The 13,060-nt window shown below is 42.0% G+C and overlaps 1 protein-coding gene across 8 annotated transcripts in view; it reads right to left on the reverse strand.

Annotated features, from left to right (window-relative positions):
* The window catches only part of YWHAZ (tyrosine 3-monooxygenase/tryptophan 5-monooxygenase activation protein zeta), a 36,323-nt gene that overhangs the window by 22,411 nt on the left and 852 nt on the right, over positions 1 to 13,060 (reverse strand). For 2 of the 8 annotated variants that reach the window (XM_077846796.1, XM_077846795.1), the window contains exons 2-3: positions 12,658 to 12,841; positions 9,370 to 9,674 (exon numbers count right to left, since the gene is read on the reverse strand). In XM_077846796.1, coding sequence (XP_077702922.1) covers positions 9,370 to 9,663 — 294 coding nt within the window. In that variant the 5' untranslated portion in view covers positions 9,664 to 9,674; positions 12,658 to 12,841. Of the gene's footprint in view, positions 1 to 9,369; positions 9,675 to 11,248; positions 11,377 to 11,979; positions 12,105 to 12,187; positions 12,211 to 12,657; positions 12,845 to 13,060 lie in introns of those variants that run through there. The other 6 variants (XM_077846798.1, XM_077846797.1, XM_077846802.1 and 3 more) reach the window with 5 other exon arrangements.

A 13,060-nucleotide genomic window follows, 5' to 3' on the forward strand; every position in this document is an offset into this window, starting at 1 on the left:
CAAAAGTTTGCACAGCTTGTGCTAGATTCTACCATACCTTTAAAAGGTAGTACATATTTTAGTTTCCTTTATTTTTATTTTTTTTAAAGATTTTATTTATTCATTCATAGACACAGAGAGAGAGAGGCAGAGGGAGAAGCAGGGAGCCCGATGTGGGACTTGATCCTGGGTCTCCAGGATCACACCCCAGGCTGCAGGCGGCGCCAAACCGCTGCACCACCAGGGCTGCCCCAGTTTCCTTTATTTTTAGAAAAATTACACGATTATTCTTCAAGTCTTATCCCTTTGATCCAATTACTTTGCCTGATAAGCCTATCAAATAAAAACAACCAAAGGGGAAACTGAAAAGTAGTCCTCAATATATCACTATTTCTAAACATCTTCCAAACACCTTAGTACTCAAATTACTGAATTGAGAACTTGTTAAGTATATTAGAGCCTTCCTATACATAATACTGCCCTCAACTGTCAATTCCATAGAACTGCATTTTAAAAATAATGCATTTGGAGGTAAGATTTTAATGTCCCTGGGTTAAATGTGGTCCAAGCAGGTCTACGTTCTAAACTCTGGGCAATGGTGTTTATTATGTTTTCAGAAGCAAAAAAAATATGAGCAGACAAGTTCATCAGTCTTGGATCAGCATGCAGGTGTTTTTCAGAAAAGCATTTGTAGGGCAGCCCGGGTGGCTCAGCGGTTTAGCGCCGCCCTCAGCCCAGGGCGTGATCCTGGAGTCCCAGGATTGAGTCCCGCATCGGGCTCCCTGCATGGAGCCTGCTTCTCCCTCTGCCTGTGTCTCTGCCTCTCTCTCTCTCTCTGTCTCTCATGAATAAATAAGTAAAATCTTTAAAAAAAAAAATTCAAGTAAATGAAATCCCAATACAAGAAAAATTGAACACTCCTTGCAAATTAAATTCAATGGAGTCTTTCCTATATTAAAATAAATAAATCAACAAGCGTATCTACCTGCAGGTCAACCCAGTGAGCAAAGTCTTCTTTTATTTTGTTTAAAGATTTTATTTATTGATTGATGAGAGATACAGAAAGAGAGAGGCAGAGAAACAGGCAGAGGGAGAAGCAAATTCCATGCAGGGAGCCCGATGTGGGACTGCATCCTGGTACTCCAGGATCACACCCTAAGCCGAAGGCAGACGCGCTCAACCGCTGAGCCACCCAGGCATCCCCAGCAAAGTCTTATTTTTATTTTGGTCTACTTAACTCTACACACTAACATTTGAGAGATGGTCCTTACATTCTCTACAGTTAACACCACTGTAAGCCATTATTTTTATTTGGGGGAGAAAGGAAGAATGCTCACAATAAATTCTGTGAAAAGAAGGGGCAGCCCGGATGGCTCAGCGGTTTGGCACTAACTTCAGCCCAGGGCCCGATCCTGGAGACACAAGATTGAGTCCCACGTCAGGCTCCCTGCATGGGGCCTGCTTCTCCCTTTGCCGGTGTCTCTGCTCCCCTTTCTCTGTCTCTCTCATGAATGAATAAATAAAAATCTTTAAAAAAAATTCCATGAAAAGAAAGTCACAAAAAGTTAATATGCTGAAACCTTTTAGTAATCTATTCCAATATAAACAAATGTGCGTATCACAGAATCATACTGATATCAAATCAGCTATACATCCATACTTTGTTGCCTCAAGAGTCACACTGCAGCAATAAATAATCCAAGAGAACACAAAAGAAAACTCTGGCAAGATACAAGACTATTCCATAGGGCTCCTGAATGGCTCAGTTGGTTAAGTTCTGCCTTCTGCTCAGGTCATCATTTTAGGATCCCATTAAGCTCAGCAGGGAGCCTGCTTCTCCTTCTCCCTCTGCCTGCAACTCCCCTTGCTTGTGTGTGCGCATGCTTGCACTGTCAAATAAATAAATAAAATCTTAAGAAAAAAAGACTATTCTATAACATTACTACTTATGTCACATTATCTTACCAGAAAATGCACAACTAAATCAATGACAAGTGGTACTACATTTTTCTGATAGAAGTTTTTCATTCAGAAAGGATAAATGAAGAATGACCTACTGCACAAAAATGTGAGATGCTGTGGCTAAACATGCCATTCCTCCCAAGCCAAATTCAAATTTGTGTTAAAAAATATGGATATGCTTAATATCAAATTAAATACCACAAATTTCAGTGGTCTGTCCTGTTTTCAAGGAGAATGAAGCTAATCCTCTGAAGTTGAAAAAAAAAAAAAAAAGAACAAGACTGGGATGCCTGGGTGGCTCAGCGGTTGAGCATCTGCCTTCAGCTCAGGGCATGATCCCCCAGTCCTGGGATCGAGTCCCACATCAGGCTCCCTGCATGGAGCCTGCTTCTCCTTCTACCTGTGTCTCTGCCTCTGTTGTGTGTGTTTCTCATGAATAAATAAATAAAATCTTTAAAAAAAAATGAACAAGATTAAATTCTAAATCAGAGTAATGAAGCAGAAACCCTCAGGCCATAAATATGAGAATTCCAGTGGTTTGCCTTAGGACATAGTAAGAACAACTAGAGCCAAAGGCTCTATTGGATTTTGGCAAAATCAACTGGAACAGAAAGAAATCAGTGTTTCACAGAAATAATCAGAGCTGTATGCAGCACAGAACTGCTAAAATTAAGTCGACAGAAAAGACAGGTAACTTAAAAAAAAAAAGAGAACTCTGGCTTTTAGCATACTGAAACTTACAGCAATTTTAAATCCCCAAAAAAGCAGTGTTCTCAATGTAAAACTATCATACTAAAGAACTACAAGAACCAGGATGAAATTCCTAAAACCTATTATAATTTCAATGGATGATAATAAGTTTTTAAGTGTTTCACATCAGAACATCTACAACTTTTTAAAAGAAAATTTCTCATACACACATATATTCTTCACTATGAATATACCAAGGATCACCTACTTTGGGATCAAAAATGTGTAGTCAAATTAATCTCAATAGCCCAGTAACACTATAAAGGCAAAACTATTTCATATATTGGGTTCCCCTTATATGCTAGAAATACTTATCAGCTATGAAAAAACACTATATTCATGGGAGGAAAAACCCTAAATCTTTCATAGGTTAAAGCCTCAATTACAAAAACAAGATTAAAATATAAACAATGATTAACTATATAATGGAGGACACTGAGAATCTATTCTGATAATAGTAAAAGAAAATGAGTCCAAAAAACCAGACTATATGGGACGTCTGGGTGGCTTGGCAGATTGAGCGTCTGCCTTTGGCTCAGGGCGTTATCTTGGAGTCCTGGGATCAAGTCCCATATCGGGCTCCCATGTAGAGCCTGCTTCTCCCTCTGCCTGTGCCTCTCTGCCTTTCTCTCTCTCATGAATAAATAAATAAAATCTTAAAAAAAAAAAAAAAAAAAAAAAGAACCAGACTATAAAAGATCAAATCTTCAAAAAATCTGTAAAATTATAAAAGCGGATTTTCCTTATAAAAACAAGAATTTTTGCATGTCTACCAACCCACTTTTTAAGAGGCAAAATTTGGTGTCACTTTCCATGGGCTTTCAAGTCCCTCACTCTTTAGTTTGTAACATTAACTAGGCATTATACTAGGCATACATATTAGTACAGTACGATCTAACCAGTACCCATCCCTCCTAGTCTCATCTCTTGCAAAATTATCGAAAAAGGCTTCTTTTTAAAAAATATTTATTTATTCATGATAGACAGAGAGAGAGAGAGACAGAGGGAGAAGCAGGCTCCGGGAGCCTGACGCGGGACTCGATCCCGGGACTCCAGGATCACGCCCTGGGCCAAAGGCAGGCGCCAAACCACTGAGCCACCCAGGGATACCTGAAAAAGGCTTTTAAATAAAGGAAGCAATGTTCCCATTTAATGTTCTAATAAAAAGATCTAGAATGCAACAACTCTTCTATAAAAGCTTAATGTGCTAGATTAACCAATTTCACTTAATTGATAACCTGGATTATACTATGCTCTTCACTCCTAGGTAAGCAAACATGATAAACACTCATGATTTAGGCCTAAATGCTTGAGGACAGATTTTTCAGCTACTCTCTGGAATCTCCCCCCCTCAGTTTCTATCAGCAGTTACTATTTCTTAAGATACCTGATTAACAGTCCAGTATTTGTTTCCAAAACCATGCGACTATACTGGCTGTAATTACTAAAAATATTATTTACATGATAGGAAATACAAGTGTGAAAAAGTACGTTACTATGAAAACAAAATTGAGTGCTTTGGATAACTAAGGTGGGTTTTTTTTTTTTTTTGTAACAACTAGTTTTCAAAGGAGTTCTATACAGAAAAATCACTTGAGTTGAAAACTAAAAGTTTAGAAAAATTAGACATTTCTAGAGGGAATCTTAACTAACCAACTGCTTAGCAAACATTAGGTTCTCACTCTACTATGCAAACTCAAACTACTTTATAAAGGACACACTTTTAGGGGTAGTTAGCAAATCATGTGAAAACACTTTGGCCTCACATTAAAAATGGACAAAAGAACATGTTTTAATTTAAAACAAATATTTAAAGCAAGTATGACCATATACTTAAACTCTTTTTCATTTAACCAATTAATTAGGATGCTTCCACCGTACCACTATTGAGGTATACGGCTAGGATTTCTTTACTAATAAAGTTGAGCGTCTTTTATTTTATTTTATTTATTTATTCATGAGATACACACAGAGAGAGAGAGAGGCAGAGACACAGGCAGAGGGAGAAGCAGGCTCCATGCAGGGAGCCTGACGTGGGACTCGATCCGGGTCTCCAGGATCATGCTCTGGGCTGAAGGTGGCCCTAAACCACTGAGCCACCCAGGCTGCCCAAAGTTGAGTGTTCTTAAAAGAGAAAAAGTGAAGAGCAAAATTACTCTTGGTGAGCTATTAAAACTCTAAGGTAGCTTATAGCTTATTTTTCACCTTTCTAGTTCAAAATGCCTCTGTGGGGGCTGCATACAATTTCTTCCTTTTTCTTGAATAGATTAAGAGTTGAATCATTATTTCCTAAGTGTGCCTGTACTACCTATACTTGAGATTTTAACACACTCTAATTCCACTTTTGAACCCTTTTATCTTTTCCTTAGCTCACTTTTAACACGCTAATAATAATAATCTTCACAGCTCATCACTAAAACTAAACATCTCCAAGTTAGCTATCTTACTAGCACAGGTGAAAAGATTCTTAGTGAAATACTGCTATACTGAAGGATAGGAAGAAGCCTGCTGCTCTTAATCAAATTGTTGGTTATTCTTCCCCTTCCCACCAAAAAGCAAACACTTGCCTTTCTATTTCCATTCTTTTATTTTCTTCAATTTCCACATCATATACCTCAGACTTTCCAACTATATAAAACACCTCAACAGGTGAAATACTTACTGCTTATCATAGTAACTCTTCAAAAAATACTGAATTTTATTACCAAAAAGGTTCTGTCCAATATATTCCTCCCTGGAAGAGACTATAGATATCTATATGCCACAGAAGGTCTTCGTATTTTCAAACATACCAAAGCCATTTGACAAAAACATGTAAATATATTAAGTAGTAAAGATGAGTGTAACACTAGAATTCTTTTGAGAAGCCCTTATTCCTTTCTTTTTTCTTTTAAGATTTTATTTATTTATTCATGAGACACACGGCGGGGAGGGGGGGGTCAGAGACACAGGCAGAAGAAGCAGGCTCCATGCAGGGAGCTCGACATGGGACTCGATCCTGGGTCTCCAGGATCACACCCTGGGCTGAAGACAGCGCTAAACTGCTGGGCCACCAGGGCTACCCGAGAAGCCCTTATTCCAATAAAAGAGCTGCCTAGTGATTTTCAGCTTACAATTCCATGTAGCGGTTTTTAAAGCCCAAGGCATGTATTAATATATTCAGAGCAGCAAAGGCCCAAAAGTTACCTGGTTTCCTGGCTTGTTCCTGCTTAATGGCAGTTCTATAAGCTATAGATAAAAACCAATGCCCAGCAACCACACCTTAAAACTGTCTTGGACAAATAAAAATGTAGAGAAGCATAAAAAATGGAACTCAAGTTAACTGAGTAATTTATTATTACTCAACTACCGTTGCCAAGTGTTTGAAATGATAGAATCAAGATTTTACTGCTTCACCTCCTATAAGCAGTGTTTTCAGATTTTTTAAGTAAACTCTGGAAAATATACTGGTCAGTATGGAATCTCAACCCCACAAAAACACAGTTTTTATGGCTTCTTGGATCTTTTAAATCCTATTTCTGGACTCCGGAGTTAGGAGACTCCTGATTTTCATTTTCCATAACAATCCTATGCGGTAGACATACCTATTACCCCATAATCCTATGGGGTAGTCTCTCAAAGGGACTAAATGATTTCCTTAGGCCTTGCAACGATTAGATGGTAAAAAGCTACTCTGACTTAAAAAGGTGGTGTTCTTCTTACACCACTACATTCTTTTTTGAGCTGGAATTAGGTTTTCTAGTATGTATTTTGTCATCTCATGCTCAAGACAAAACTATCCAGTTTTTGGCTTCTTCTTGTGGGTTTATACAGAGGAGGGTAGTAGAGATCACTAGTGCGGAGTCCTTGCCCCACTACCAAGAGAGCTTTTGGTCTAAGATCTATCGGCAGGAAAGGCAGATAGCATTGGTTCACATACTGCAAACTTCAATTAATAACACAGGGAAGAGCCCCAAGTTCTCTTGCAAAAAGAAAAGTCCATGTTGTGAAGAATACACTTGTGACCATTTTCCACAGTAATGCTCTAAAACTCTTGTACAAAGTACAATACTACCCTTTCTCCACTTAGTAAATGATATAAACACTTGATAAATCCACGTAACCAGAACGGCAGTAACCATTTGAGAAGAGACTAAAGAGTTCTTCAGAAAAACTTAGCTCCTTTTTATGGGAAGAGGTCTTGGCTAGTATGATATAGGTGCTCAACAGAACAATGCAGTCTAGTTTATCACTAACACAACAGACCAGTAAGTTTAATTCTGAAAAGGGATTACCCACTTATTTTTCTCAAATGGAAAAAAACCAAAGTTCAAAAAAAAAAAAAAACCCAGAAAAATATGATTATGATTTTTACCATATAAGATCTTAAAATATAAACTTTCACTAATCATCAAGTACATCAAAAAATTTTTTTCTCTAGGAGAAAGGTCAGTTCTGCTATATTTTATTCTTACATTTTACTCAAAAAGGGGAAAAGGAATTCTATGCAAGATGTTTCCAGAGCCAACATGACCTGTATGAAAAAAAGATAGGCCTACATGAAAAAGAACAACATCTGTAAATAATAATAATCTGAATTGTCCAAGATGAAACAGAAAAGGCCTTGGAAAATCAGCAGTGCTGCTGACCTAGTTCTATTACCCTCTTTTTCATAAGAAGCCTTTTTCTTTATTTACCCAGCAAATACTTGAATAGATACTATATGTTAGGAAGTATAAACTATACAAGTATCACTAGAGCAGAGCTAAAAGATTTGCTTTTAGATCACTAAAAGACCAAGGCTGGAAGCAAAAATTTGTTTAGCTTTTGTATGGTAAAGGAATTAAATTTTCATGTATCTATAGTCTTAAGGTGGAAACTTCATTTAGACTTGGTAAAATGAATGTACTATTCTGATGGAGAACACGGGTAGGCACCAATATCAAATCCCCTTAATAATCGTATCAACAAAGAAGCTATTTACAGATCAATCTAAGTATTCCCATCCACTGACCCTATGCAGTATTTTTGTTTTTTGGATAAGGAAACCAAAGGGAAACAAAGTTAAAACTGCTACAGTCTTTTCCTAGGAAAATCCTTGCAATGACAGGAATTTTTATACCTTGTCTGGGGAAAACATGCAAATACCTACCTGGGATAGCAAAGAAGCTTGTTAGTAAAGAGTAAATGTTATTACTATATGCCCTTTTATTCCTAAGATTGGCTTTTGTCTTAAATTATAACTTACAACAAACTCTTGTATTATCTGATCAGGTGCAATAATTGGAGGAAAAACACCAGAGCCAACAAAATTCAGTAACATATACACAGCTATTAGTCACTAAAGAGAGCAAAGGAGAAAAAACCCAGCACATTTTTTTATTATAGAAAGATATATTTTTGAGTTTTAAATATTCTTATTACCTTAGCAAACCACAGGAGAAACATTTGTTATTTAGCCTCAATAAAAACATGGAATTCCTTTCCCATCTTAAATAAATGATACGTATAAATGTAAAAATTTAAAAAACGAAAACAAAAAACCAGGAGACATTACGTAAGGCTCTGTGAGCCCATGTTAAGTTAAAAAATAATCACTCTTTAAAAGACACCCTGAAGAAAATATCATTTGAGAAAAGTATTTTAATTTAGGACTTAAAGCTATCCCATTAATAATTAAAAACTTGTATAAAAGAATCTTAATACCAACACCAGCTTAACAAAGCCCCAAACCTAAAACCCCATCATAAATAATCCTATATTGCTCATTAGTCTTTCCACGAAGAAGTTTCAAAGTAAATGTGCACCTGGATTTCTGAGTCCCAGAATCAATAACCTGTCCGGAGAAAATGGGACAGTCAATACAAGAGCCCTACCATACTGAGACCCAATGTGTAACGTGAAGTCCTGCAGGTAATTTAGTAAAATCACTCCTGGTTCATTAAAAAAGAAAAACTATTAATATATATATGTTATATGTTAAATGATTGGATCTTCTACCATTTATCCTAAGATTTAAACTTTTCTGAGAAATCTATCATTTTAAGAAAGATTAATATGAATTAAAATGCAATGTTCAATTTTTTAAAGTTTTTTAGAGAAGCAGTGCTTCAACACAGTATTTACTAAATTCTTAAAATATTTGAAACTAGAAAAATCATTTGATTTACTCTTTTATTGTGGTTGTCAGTGTTCAAAGTTGATTTTAACACTTAAATGCAGGAAGAGGCAAAAAGCAACTCTGAAGCCACAATTTTCTGCATAACTGATACTTTACACTATAGTGGCAAAACCAGGGAAGGGTATTTTGTCTACAATGAGTCTCCCATTACGTCTCTTACGACAAGATGTGTAAAACTCCTGCATCTACTGACGTAGTTAAGAAAATGAGCTCTAAAACTACTGCAAATGTTTTAACCACAAATGAAATAAGTTTTATTTATTTCATTTAATAGATAATACACTACCAGTCTTTTTCAGTCTACCTGAACTGATAATCAGTACTGGATTTATTTTATACAAATTTAACTACAACTGTTTTTAATATCTTTTAGTAAGGACTCCTAGAAGACTTCAAAATTTAGAACACTCAATTTTTTTTAAAGAAAGGAAAAACCAAAAGAAAAAAGTTGAGAGTAACATCTGATAATCATTATAGGAACCCTAGCTTATAACGAAGCTGGACTGAATGTTTCTCACCAGTACATCATTGCAGATATCTCTTAGCTCGGTCTCAATTTTCTCTCTGTATTCTCGAGCCATCTGCTGTTTTTTCTCAGCACCTTCCGTCTTTTGCTCAATACTTGAGACGACCCTCCAAGATGACCTACGGGCTCCTACAACATTTTTATAAGCAACTGAGAGAAGATTCCTCTCCTCATTGGATAATTCAGCTCCTTGCTCAGTTACGGACTTCATGCAGGCTGCCATGTCATCATATCGCTCAGCCTGCTCGGCCAGTTTGGCCTTCTGCACCAGCTCATTTTTATCCATGACTGGATGCTCTGTAGGGGGAAAAAAGTAGCATTTAGACATTTTTTTTTCCATCAAAATGAAAGGCTCAAAGTTATACCTTTTGTAAATAACTATTAATACCTCAAACCTCACTGCCTATAGAAGAGTCTTCACACGAGGAATTTAATACCTCACAAAAGTATGACTGACTAGAATGGGGGAGCCAGACATACTCAGCATTCAGGGGACAAATTTAAAGCCATTAACATAAAGCAAAAGAGAAGCAAAACTATAATTGCATGAAATCACCTTTGTTCAGAAGATTCTAATTTCACATAAAGCCAATGTATATTGGCTCAAAATCCAACCCTTACCTTACCTGGCCAAAATCTCAATTCCAATATCGTAAGTAGTCCAAAATTAAGCAGTTTTTTTTTTTTTTTTTTTTTTTTTTTTTTTTTAGTGAAAGCATTGTTGACGAACATTACAACCTCTACCGTACTTCCAGAATCATGATTCAGGTCAGTTTAATGTAATTTATGGCTTTTTACTTTAATAATACATACTATTGTTGTCAGAAGTGTTTAAGTTTAAATGTTATCGGTATTACCCCCACCCCAAACCCATTGATCTCTGCAACACTTGCCAGCTGATCACAGCGTGACAATTTTCTGGGAGAATGGGCCAAACTGCTTGATTTAAGGCACTGTGAACATAAAACAAGCACCCACAATCGTAGCAGACCCTAAAGTCTCATTTACCTGTACCTTATTACATGCATAGATGCTTAAAAATTACATCTATGAGTTGTGCAACTTCTTTACCATCATATATATAGGAGCACTAAAATGTGTATATTAAGTAAGAGCTTCTAGTGTGAATACTGTTTTCCATGTAACTGTTTCCAGTCTACATGTAGAATCACTGCATTGTTTCTAGTAGCCAAAATTTAATTATCACTTAAGCTGCCTTTACCATAACTTCTCACCTAGCTCTCTCATTTTAAAGCTCCCCAGACCTTTCCATTTACCCTATACTTTTTCTGAAAGATATCCTTTTGAAAGGTGCTAAAATAGCACAGAAAGATACTAACCCATAACTGATCCCACAAAATAAATTATTTTAAAGATAAATATACAGCCTGAAGTGCTCTATTAAAAGGTGAACAGAAGAGCCAATGCCCCTCTGACAACTGACAACCCAGTGTCACAACCTTTACCTTCCCAGGGAAATCCCATAATACTTTTCTTTTAAAGTCAAACCAGAACAGCTTGCTTACTTGCGAGATATACCGTATCAATGCAAACCTATTTAAAATGTAAGATCACATACATACCCGCCACCCACACACACACACACACACACACACCCTGAAATTACAAATTTCCCCCTTAGGAACTCAAAATGCTTTCAGATTAATGGTGCTTCTAACGAAAAATTATCAAACACAAGTACAAAGGTTTGTCTCCCCAGCCCCTCGAGTACGAGGGAAGTGCAGCAGGCTTCTCACAGAGTAACCAGGGCTCCAAGGCCTCGCCTCGGTCTTGCGGCGAGCACTCACCGCACCCATTTAACCCTTAACCGACGTGAGACGTCGAACGAGGTGAAACGAATGCGGACAGACCTTGACTTTCAAGTGCAAACCCTTCCGTGCGCGCTCCCCGCAGCCACCCTTCCTTGGCTCCGCCCAAGTCCCCGATTCTCCCTCTTTGTCATGGCGGATCTGTGTCAAGGAGCCCAACCTACTGCTGAGCGTTAATTCCCCCCACCAGAGCGAGAGGGAGGAGCAGCGCGCCCCCGCCCAAGCAGGGGGAACGGGGGGGGGGAGCCGCCCGCCCGCCCCGGGGGCAGAGACGCCAGCGCCGCCCGCAGAAGCGGAACCGCGGCCGGCCGGGCGGCGGACACACCCCACTCTCCCACCCGCGTCTCCGCCGCCACCGGACACCGCTGGGGCTCATTTTGTCCAGAAGGACGGACAGCTGCAGCAGGTGGGGGAGGGGGCGAGAGCCACACCCAGGCGAGCTGGGCCACCGCCGGCTGTTCGGCTCGGCCTCGCCCGCCCCCGAAGGGCGCCACGGGCTCAGGAGCGAGCACAGGGACCCTCACGTTCAAGCCCACCCGGCAGGCGAGCAAGACGCCAGCCCACCGCCTTCCCCACCCCCTCCCCTCTCCATCCCCACCGGGGCTCGGAGCCCCCCACTCACCCCGAGGAGAAAAAAAAACGAAAAACAAAAAGCCACTCAGCCCCATCCCCCACCCCACCGAGGAACCCAGGAAATTCGGCCCCGGTCCCAAGCCAGCCCCACCCCGGAGCCGGCTCCCCATCGGGCCACGACGAGGCCTCGCCTCGAGTACCTGGCGGGCGCCGCCGGGCCGGCCTCGGCTCGCGGCCGGGTCCCCAGGCCCTGCCCTGCCGCCGCGCCGCCGCCCGGGTGGGGGAGGGCTGGGAGGGCTGGGAGCCGCCGCCGCAACGCGGGGCGCGGAGGCTGCGCCGAGGAGCGGGCGGGAGAGGCAGGGGGAGGGGAGGGGAGGGGAGGGCGGCGAGGGGAGGGGGCGGCCTCACCTGCGCCACTGCAATGCCCGCAGCCGCCGAGCCTTTATCTCGGGCGGAAGCGGGGAGCCGGGCGGCGACAAGGAAGGGGGCTCCGGGGGCGCCGGGGAACGGGTCGCGCCCCGCGGAGCCTCGGTCACCGCCGGGAGCCGGCGGCCGGGCGGGTCCCTGGGGATCTCGCGTGTGGGTGCCCCTTCCACCCCCGGGGACGAGGACCGGGAGCCGGCGCTACCGGGGCCAAGGCGTCGATCCGGAAGCAAGTAGCCCGAGGCAGCCCGAGGAGCCCGAGCCGCCTGCCCGAACCCAGCGGAAAAGAAGCCGCCGCCCGTCTCCGCCTGAGGAGACTCCGCCTCAGCCCAGCGCCGCTACCGCCGGGCGAGCGGGGCTGAGGGGCTGCGCGGCGGGGACGGCCCCCACGCTTTCAGGAGGCAGGTCCGGGAAGGGAAGAAGCGGGACGGGGCGGCGGCGGCCGGGTCTCGTACCTGTGTCCGGAGTGGGTGGCGGCGGACGGACGGGCGCTCAGCAGTCTCTGGGCGGCAGCGGCGAGGCTGAGACTCTGTCCGCGGATCTGGCTGCTCACAGGCTACAGCGGCTCCGCAGACACGGGGTTTCCTCCAATCACCAGCCCCGACAGCAGGGGCACCACACGCACGATGACGTCAAACGCTGCTATGGCAACCGTTGATTGGTGCCCACAGCTCCGGGGGCCCAGTGCAACCGCCGCTCCCTGGCGCGCGCGTCCTGCCCGCCCGCGCTAGAGGGCGAGCGGGGGAGCGCGCCGCCTCTCCTGCTACCAACGCTCCTCCCCGCCGCGCTCAGCTTCCAGCTTCTCTGCTCTTGGGCGAGGGAGCCTGGCCGGGAAGCTCCTTCCTTTCTTTTCCCTCC

Source organism: Canis aureus, chromosome 14 (assembly GCF_053574225.1).
Source record: "Canis aureus isolate CA01 chromosome 14, VMU_Caureus_v.1.0, whole genome shotgun sequence".
NCBI classification, from domain to species: Eukaryota; Metazoa; Chordata; class Mammalia; order Carnivora; family Canidae; genus Canis; species Canis aureus.